The sequence below is a fragment of the Limulus polyphemus genome, unplaced genomic scaffold, assembly GCF_000517525.1.
Source record: "Limulus polyphemus unplaced genomic scaffold, Limulus_polyphemus-2.1.2 Scaffold4472, whole genome shotgun sequence".
Lineage (NCBI taxonomy): Eukaryota > Metazoa > Arthropoda > Merostomata > Xiphosura > Limulidae > Limulus > Limulus polyphemus.
Window position 1 is genome coordinate 39,151 of NW_013670082.1, and position 10,195 is coordinate 49,345.

The 10,195-nt window shown below is 30.5% G+C and overlaps 1 protein-coding gene across 1 annotated transcript in view; it reads right to left on the bottom strand.

Moving 5' to 3' along the window:
* Positions 1-521: 521 nt before the first annotated feature.
* LOC106471208 (ufm1-specific protease 2-like) overlaps positions 522-10,195 on the bottom strand; it is a 48,594-nt gene continuing 38,920 nt past the window's right edge. Inside the window, exons 9-11 of the mRNA XM_013931798.2 lie at positions 8,956-9,058; positions 4,274-4,398; positions 522-1,013 (exon numbers count right to left, since the gene is read on the bottom strand). Of these exons, the coding sequence (XP_013787252.1) occupies positions 927-1,013; positions 4,274-4,398; positions 8,956-9,058 (315 nt within the window). The 3' untranslated portion in view covers positions 522-926. The remainder of the gene's footprint in view (positions 1,014-4,273; positions 4,399-8,955; positions 9,059-10,195) is intronic.

A 10,195-nucleotide genomic window follows, 5' to 3' on the forward strand; every position in this document is an offset into this window, starting at 1 on the left:
GAGGCTGTGACAAAGGCTAAAGGATGATATTTTGAAGAAAATAAGGTTTATCCCTGGAAATGGCCTAGAATAGTAGGATGACTATTTTCAATTGTTCAGAATATCTCTGATAATATATGTACTGACTTTCATTATTAAGTTCAGGTTAAAAACTATTTACTTGTAGCATTTTTTTTTTTTTCTACATACTTTAAGGGATAGTTTAAGTAGAGACTCAAGTTGTTTTCTTGAAACCTTTACCCCCAAAACTCGGGCACATTTTATATCCCACATTATAGCCTGTACCCTGGGGATCCTTTTAATTTATGCAACATCTTTAATTTAATTTTGGTTTGGGCTTTTGTTTTGTTCATTTAAATGTCATTTATCACAGGTTTGGATTTGCTGTTTTTAATGCAGTCCTTCCTTTTGATTTGATTTTGCTTGACTGTTTAAGTATTATTGCTTTCTGTCTTAAATATCCAAATAAACAGTTACATAGACACTGAGGTTGACAATCTTTTATTTTAATCATCTTGTAAACAGTTTTAAATGTTATTAATCCCTTTACTTCAGATATATATTCATATTACCTCTAAATATATATATATTATGATAACTGAAAAGACAAAGTTACTGCTTATTCCAAAAATAGCCCATTTCCACCAGTCAGAATAGCTCTATTAAAAGAACAATACATTATGTTTAACAGGTATAAAATACACTTCTATAGCTTTAAAACTTCAAATATAGCAACAAGTAGTCAAATACAAAACATCACAGTTTTCCTGATAAATGATAGCTTAGCAGTAGGCAAAACTTTGCACCTTAATTCATTGGGCAGCTGACAATGTACAAAGAAGATACAGTATACTCTGATCAAGTAACTACTTCACAAATTTATAGATACATAGAAAATCACAAAAACCTTTATATACATCTATATATCATATCTCATGAGGACACTGTGGTAGGCAAAGGTTATAAAATGAATTCTTTTCCCAGAACTCTGGTCCCTTCCAGCCACACCATCCCTGAAAAAAATAATTTTTCAAATAGAACAAATATCAAAAGAAGTAATTTTGAAGTAATAAACTACAGGAAAGGCAGCTATTCAACATCACCCACTGCCAACTCTTGGGCTACTCTTTACCAACAAATAGTGAGATTAAACATCACATTTTCCTTACATCTTAGTAAAGTCAAGTCCTGTACTATGTTTGTTTGCAAAAAGATACACAATGGGCTATCTGTGCTCTGCCTACCATGAGGATATACTAATAAAATAAATAAAATAAAAAGCATAAAATTATCTTACCCAAGTCTATAATTTTTTCTAAATTTTCATTTGCATAAAACTCCTATACCAGTTACATATACAGTTCTGTGCAAAAGTGTTAGGACAAAGTCAAAAATTAATTTCAAAGAAAAATGGAATGTAAATCACAGGTGAAACATCAAAATTTTATAAATCTTTATATTTAGTACAACAGAAACTCAGTGGAAGTGCTTGAGTTCAGGAAACAGTTAATATTTAGTGTGTGTTCCTTTTGCTTTAATAACTGCAGTCTTTCAGGCATTGTTGCAACATATTTAATCAAAGTGTCCTTTGGGATTTTACTCCAAATGTCTCTAATACACTCCCATAAAGTTTCTTTGGAAGTAACTTTTGATTTGTCAAGTTTTTGATCTATCAAATCCCAGATCTGCTCAATTGGGTTGAAATCAGGGCTCTGTGAGGGCCATTGCATTACTTGAATGACTCCAGCAGTTTCTTCCTCAGCTAAGTAATTTCTGCAGAGGTTGGATGAGTGCTTGGAGTCATTATCTTCTTGGTAGTATAATCCTTTACTAATAATACACAAACCACTAGATATACCATGACGAATCAGTATCTAATGGTATTTGCACTGGTCCATTATTTCATCTATTTTGCAAATATCTCCTGTTGCCTCAGCAGAAAAACACCCCCAAGCCATCACACTGCCTCCCCCATGGTAGGTGCTATGCATTGAGGTAAGTATCTTTCACCTTTGAACCAAATATTTCAAACTTGGACTCATTCATCCACAATACCCTTTTCTAATCATCAACATTCCAGTTTTTGTACTTTTTTAGCAAATTTCAGTCTCTTGATAATATTTGGAGATCAAAGTAAAGGTTTTTTAACTGCTACATGACCAAATATTCCATTCCCAGTGAATCTTCTTGATACTGTCGACCTTGACACTTTTCTCTCATTTGGTACATGGTCGTGGCAGTCTTCCTTCTGTCCCGAAGGCTGCATAAACAGATATTTAACATCAGTATCATTGAGTTTAGGTGTTCTGCCTCTTCCTTTCGTATTTTCAAATTTACCTGTCTCAGTCTCACAATCTAGGGTGCACTTGACAAGGTTTGGCGAACATTTCAAGTCTGCAGCTATTTGTCAGAGAGTCCAACCAACATCATGTAAAGCTTTTATACAAACTCTCTGCTCTACTGACAATTCTCTATGCATTTTGGGCTGTGGCATGACAACGAAACTTAGTATATGTATATGTGTTAAACATTGTTTGTATCATGGTTTATTTGTGGAGTGCTATTAAATTGATTTCTTCTAGCATATACCAGTACCATATGCTAGCTCCTTGGTAGCTTCTTTCTATATAGTTAAGACACTGCATGGGGTACCATGATAGTTATTTCAGACTCTAAATTTGATCAGTATGTTCATTCAAACAGAACCTTTATGACGTGCCCTTGATACAAGTATATGGGAATTCTAAAGAATGATAAGTATTCTCACCTTGGCTCATTCAATTGTCAACAAGGATCAGTGAAGCATTACCATAGCATTGAAATTTACATTCTGTAATGGCATGGAAGAATTAGCCTCATAAAATGGAAAGAATGACAAAATATTCTCTTCTCCTAACACTTTTGCACAGTACTGTATATTTCACAAAGTATTAAAAAAGATGTTAGAAGTTTTATCTGGAGAAAGATACATAAATTAGGCTCTCCAGTTTTGTCTTTTTTAAAGTTATACATATTAATTTTTTTTTGAGTAGCTAAAGTCAAATTATAATAATTGTTATATACTTTATTTATAGGCATATTTTTCTAGGCACTCATACAAGAAAATTATAATAGCCTTCATTTATGTGTCTTGAAGTTCAAAAGAAAGAAGGGTTTAACTTAAGATTATATCCTTTTCGAGGCACATAAAATATTGCCAATATAGTACAGGGTGTCCACAAAGTCCTTTTCCAGTTTTAAAAGTTTATTACAACAAAACCAAAAGAGCTATAATTATGCAGTTTTTAGCACCTTGTTGCTTAACTAATGACATTTTTCTTGATTTACAGATTGTAATTGGAATGTCCAGTTGCTTATGGTTGAAGTTTAAATGAAGATGGCAACTACACAGGAGAAAGCTCAATGTGTCATCTGGTTTGCAGAGTCAAGATCAGTAACAATTGTTCAACAGAATTATCTCTGTCAATATGGCAAGCATCCTCCCTCCAAACCCAGTATTAGGAGGTGGTTTCACAAGTTTTTGGAAACAGGAAGTATGATTGACCTGCCTTGAAGTGGACGTCCAGGTGTTTCAGAAGAAACCATTGCTAATGTCCAGAAGATGTTCCAATGCAGCCCTAGAAAGTCTATTTGTCATGCTTCAAGTGAACTCCAGCTACCAAGATAAACAGTACACAAAGTCCTACACACGAGATTGCATTTTTATGCATATAAAATGCACACATTCAACTTTCTCCTGTACAGTCACCATCTTCGTTCAAACTTCAATCATTAGCAAGTGGATACTCTGATTAAAATTTGTAAATCAAGAAAAAAACTTCATTATTTAAGCAACAAGGTGCTAAAAACTGCATAATTATAGCTTTTTTTGTTTTGTTCAAATAAACTTTTAAAAACAGAACATGACTTTGTGGATACCCTGTATAATTCCTGCTATAAACTTTTTCTTTGTTCTACAAAATGACATTGTTTTTTTGACTACAACGTAACATACTTGATGTATCACACTATTGAGGGGCCACTTCCAAGTAGTGTATTTTTATATAAATATATTAAAAAGAAATATGAGGTACGTTTTCCTAAATGAAGTAGAACTTGAGAAGTTAAATACTTTTTACTGTCATTATGTATAAATTTTCTTTTACATTAACATTTTATGAAAGAAGTGGGAAAAATTTCCAACACAAAAAATCATTACTAAACAGTGCTCATATTCATACTTAGTACTTTACAAATTAAATTATTTTCCTGAAAAAAAATGTATTATTCTTACCTTGTTCTGAATTGTAGAAAGGTTCTCATTTCCTGTATAATGAGGATCAAGAATTAAAAATTTTATGTCACCAGTGACTTCATTAAAGTTGATGCCTAGAATAGTATGTGCTAATACTCCTCCTCCTAGGATGGAATGAAAAAAATGAAAATAAAACACACATATATATATATATAGTTACATTAATTGTTTACAAGCAATTAAAATCAGCCCTATAAAGCAATAATGAACTTAATATCCCCAGACATTATCCGTTATGACATCAAGTTGACAACTTGGACAGACAATGTCAATTCTATCAATGCTTACGTAATGCTTATCTTGTATATATATCACTGAAATAAGGAATGCCATTGATAATATCAGACCTGTTTGTCAATTAGAATATCTTAATGAAGAAAGAGAAAGAGAGTATATTTACAACAAATTTCAACAGAAAACATTTTTTCCTTTTAGAACCATCATCAAAATATGTTAAAAAAGAACTTTAAAGTTTTCTAACAAAATAGTTTTAATATAGTTTAAGCCCATTTTAGTGTTCATAGTTCATTCAATGCAATTCCACATTTAAAGCAATGATCTTTCAGAAAAATAATGTAGAATATATTTTTTTAAATCAACAGTTAATTTCACAATATCTAATTATACAGAAAATGTGACAAACAAAAGAAAACACAACACATGTCTGGCACATATGTTAAAAGTTATTAACCCATCAACTGGTTTACAAGAAATAAATTTAGGTGTCACAATTATTTTACTTACTTAAAACTCTTTTGTTACAAGTATAAAAAATACTGAAATTATATCCAAATAAAACATTCATTAATAAAAATAAAATAAAAGTTTATTTATTTATTTTTTAAGTAGGGTTGGGTAACAAAATAAAATGTGGCTGTCAATTATTTACAAGAAATTTATTGTGGTTACGGTAATAGTTGCTTTTGACTGTGGTGGTTCACAGAAGTTGTAGCAACAGATGATATGTTATAATTCACTCACTCTCAAGTTTTTTAACCCTATGTGCACAGATGGGAGTCAAAATGCACATGCCACAACCTTTGAAGAGTGCCATTCAACATGATATTATGTGTTGATGTCAGAGTTATCAACCATTCATTTCACCCTACATTGTTGATATAACAACAGAGGAAAGTAAATATCAGGCACAATATAGAGATACTGAAAAAAAAAGTAGATATGCATATCAGAGGTTTTAGAAATGGAATATGCAAAAGTAATTTTATTTTTCAGATGAGCATCACTTTGCACTCAGACTTATCAGAAATTGAGTCAGACTGACCACAACAATTCATAGACATACCTTTTGTATAAATACATTTGTAAAACATCTGATTTGTGTACTACAGACTTGTATATTTGACTAAAAGATTGCCATGTTTTGTGTAGATATACACAGTAAATTTGGAATTAATTAACATTCCTTCTCCAATACAGGGTCAGTTCAATGGACTGACATTTTGCATCATCAGTTAACCTGCCTGATTGGTCAAAATTTTCTTATATCCAGAATTAAGAATTACAATCTGGTAGCACTATTTAATAAAATTCATATAGCAGAACACTGACCAGTATTAAACCTGATCACATTAATTTGTTTTTTATATACATGTGGAATAATTTCAAAATAAGTACAATTAATGGGTTCCTTTTATTATGAAGCAGAGGATGATGGCAGCTTGTTCTCTCAACAAAGTTACTTAACTCTTTCAACACGGAGTCAGTCGATTTGACCGACCACATGACCTCTTTGCACTCCTTTAAAGTCTTTATAGATTTAATACTGAAAACTTTCAATATAGTGTGCATATCTTCACAAAATTTGGCAGTCTTTCAGTTAACATTATGTCTTTCACATACAAAAAATCCAAATTTTTGGTGAAATATTTTTAAACTAAAATAAAGATTTGTCCACGAATATATTGAGTATTTGTTTTGAATAGTCCATGTGCAAAGTAATTTTCATGTTAAGACTAAAAATACTTTTCTTCATCTCAAAAACCTCAAATTTCCTTTGTGTAATCCCTAAAACATCCTAAATACATTATAAACGTTTTTTCCAGTAAAACTTTATATTTCATCTGTTATTTTCTCCACCATAACTCAAAATAGAATTGGTCAATTTGACCAACTTCATAACCACCAAAAAAAAAAAAAAAATCGAAATAAATCTAAATTATCCTTTTTTTCTTTCTAGAATGACTTCAAATTGTAACATAAAACTACATTAGTTTATCCTAAGTAGTTTTAAGCTCATAACAGTATACATCTATTTATGATTAAATTTTATTGCCCTTTGAACCATGTCTAACTACTAGCCTTGACATAACAAGTTGTAAATTACTCGGGGCATGTGCAGCTAACATTACGCTATCAAATTATATTATTTATATGCTGCTCATGTGTGTGACTTGTGAAATATTTTTATTATTTATTTTACCAAATCTCATCTTAACTAACCTAAAAAGATCCATATTTTTAGATTTTAGTTACTTTTATAACAATAAATAAAGAATATACATGAAAAACAAGGAACAAGTTACTTACCCAATCATCTTTTTTATTGCTGTCAATTGTCGAGTATACTTAAGCCTACATATTTTATAATAATGGTAGTATTGCATTAAATAATGTACCAAAGAACATAGACCAATATTATGCAAAAAGCAGACAATCTCCTCTAACTCTCAAAATTTTTCTGGCTTTCTAACTATTCGACAAGGGTCATTACAAATTCATCCAAGCTAGTTGTTATCTTTCCCATGGGAATGAAGCTTGTACTGTGAGTGAAATTGAAACTTATCTGTTCAGAACACAATGATATACAATATGTCATTTGAAATATTAAAACCTTGACTTTCTATTGGTTATAGGTAATATACAATGAAATGTAAAAGAGAACTATTAACAAAGCCTGAAAGAGAGGATGTGACAGTTAGATGTGGGTGAAAGGGTGTGATTTTCTATTTATAGTTCTGTAACCAAATAAAATCTAAGGCTATAAAAATTATGGCTCGTTTGAGCAGTCACGATTCTATAGAGAGTGTAATTTATGTTAAATTTCATGCTTTTTCAAGGGGTGGTGAATAAAATAAAGAAGACAAGATGCATAGAGAAAATATGTCACGGGTGTCACACTAGGAGAATTCAGGATGTTTTTAAATATTGCCTCGTACAATTGGGAACTTAAAACTATATACTATTAAAATATGGATTATTAGCTATGATTTAAGCTACACTACTTGGTATAACATAAAGAAAAAGTGGTTTATTAAAATTTCGAATGTAAGACACAAACTTTCCATCACACATAGTAAAGGATATCCAGAGCAAAAGGGTTAATCTTTGGAAAAAGAAGTAGTCCTTCTTGAAGATTCGATTTCAGTAACTTGTGCAATAAATCTCAAGAATTGAAAATAGAATAAACATTTAAAATGCACAGTAAAAATTCTAATGTGCATTTTAAACATTAATCCTATTTTTAATTTTTAAAAGTAGTCTTATCAATAAAAGTGATATTTTTAAACATTAAGCTTAAATATAAAGTAGTTGTACTCAAAAATTTAATTGAAAAATTCTTTTACTACCACAGAATCAAATCTTAAAAATTTGTTGCAAGTTCTTAAATCAGGAGTTGAAAGACCATTTCTGACATTTATAAATATGTCATTGGTCATTTTCCACTATCAGTATTTTGATGATATAGTGCACTTACTAGTAACTCTACCAAAGCTTATTATGACAATCAAATTTTGTTTTATCTGGTTAAAAATTTCATGCAGAACAGGAATATAAAATGTTCATCTTGCTTATTTAGAAGTTATACTTTCTCTAGGGTCTTCTTTAAGACTAGTACATGTGATTGATCATTATACTTGATTAGATATATTTTTAGGAGATTTATCTTAGTAGGCTTTTTTTTTGTTTCAAGCATAAAGCTTCACAATGAGTTATCTGTGCCATGCCCATGATAGAGATCAAACACTGAACTTTAGTATTATGAGATCTCAAGCATACCACTAAGACATTGGGAGGCATCTTAGTAGGTTTATCAGAAACTTCAAACTACAGGTGATGAATAGTCTTATTTGGTTAAAAACCTCCTAGCCAATAAAAAAGAGAGTTTTATAAAATATGTTATTTTTCATACGTCTCTGGCTGAAAACCATACTGGATTAAGAGCAATGTTCTGATGTCACACACACATAAAAGGCATTCATTAATTTTTAGATAATGTGTATTACATCTCAATATTTCAAATGACAGTCAGCATGTATATACAAAGGAAGTACAATAATTTACAACTGATTATGTGATTCTGAATTCTCAATGCAGGAAACCTATCACTGTATTAATATGATACATTTTTACACACCATGTCACAAACAACATTTTCAAAGTACCACTGAATCAGCATAACACATTTTTCCCCACCTTATACCTTACTAGTTTAAAGGGTTAAAATGTACTATAAACCTTAAAAAAAATATAAACAACGCAGCAGAACATTAAGCCTAGCATTTTCAATCAAAAAAGATGGGAAAATGTCCAATAGTAAAAAGAAAAGTAAAGTTTTTACTATAAAGAAAGAACAATTATTTAGCATTTGTAAATTCAAATTTTTCTTACACAACATAAAATAATATGAAAAACAAACATACCAATCATAACTGGTGTTCCTTGTGTCTTAAAATGCTCAAGAAGTTCTCTGCCTTTATTAGCTAATTCTGCACCTGAGCTCACAAATATTATTTTTGATGTCACCTGAAAAACATTTAAAAATATCTCACTCAACATACATTTTCCTTTTCCAAACTTTAAAACAAAAATAAAATGGAAACATTGGTGACATTCTGACCTTGCCGTCACATAAAAATGAAGATTATTCTCTTCTAGAAACATTTTTCTCACACGTACTTCTCTTTACTTCAGTTATAAAATAAATGCAAAAGTTCATCAATAACGTATCTAAATCTGTTTTACAAACCAGTATGTATAATATTTGATGCACTATTTCTTAATATTTTGCAAGTTTCTTGTATATACACTTTTTTTTTTTTTTTTTATTCAAATCAACTTTACCATTTAGATAAAGTAATGCGATCTTATTTTCTCATTGCATGCATTAACCCTATAATTATAAAGGATAAAATGTTGAAGATTTTAGTTTGAATCTTAAATAATAAAAACATGAAAAAAACATTTTATATAAAAAACATATTCTACACTTGGTTATCAAGTTATAAATAATTTGCTAGCACACTATAAAGTTATTTTTTATTTCTGTTATAAGGGTTTAGTGACTACTGCATGGATGGTTTCAGCACTGTAAATGTAAAATTTTGAAAGTGACATGCCAAGTATATTAAAAAAGTAATAGCATTGAAACTTTTTTAAGAGTTCATTTTATCTTTTAATAACATTTCCATATGCCAAATCAAGTTTTGATAAACATGACCAAATTACTACATGCAATGAAAGCAAGTGTTCTTAGCAATTAGTTAATGGGGGGACAAGTTTTATATGTGCTGATACAGAGTCCTCTTATCATCTGACTATACCTTGGGTACAGCATCAGGTACATCAGTACAAAGTTGTAGGTCAATATATTTAAGTTTTCATCTCATGATGTGATATACATAAGTAAAAAGTAATGAGAAAACTGCTACATGGGTGATCTGGATGGGACAAGCTACTTACTAATAAATTATGTTTGACATTAGTACTGCAAACAATTGATCTTAGGGTGTTTAGGAAGTGCAAGAGTGATGCTTGGAAAATACATATGAAGTTGTGCGTGTGAAAACAAGACGTAAGAAGTTGTTACGTATCTGCTCGTTTGTTAATTTCCGGTATAAATTCTTTCCGAGGAACTTCGGCGATACAAGTCCTTTCTTAATT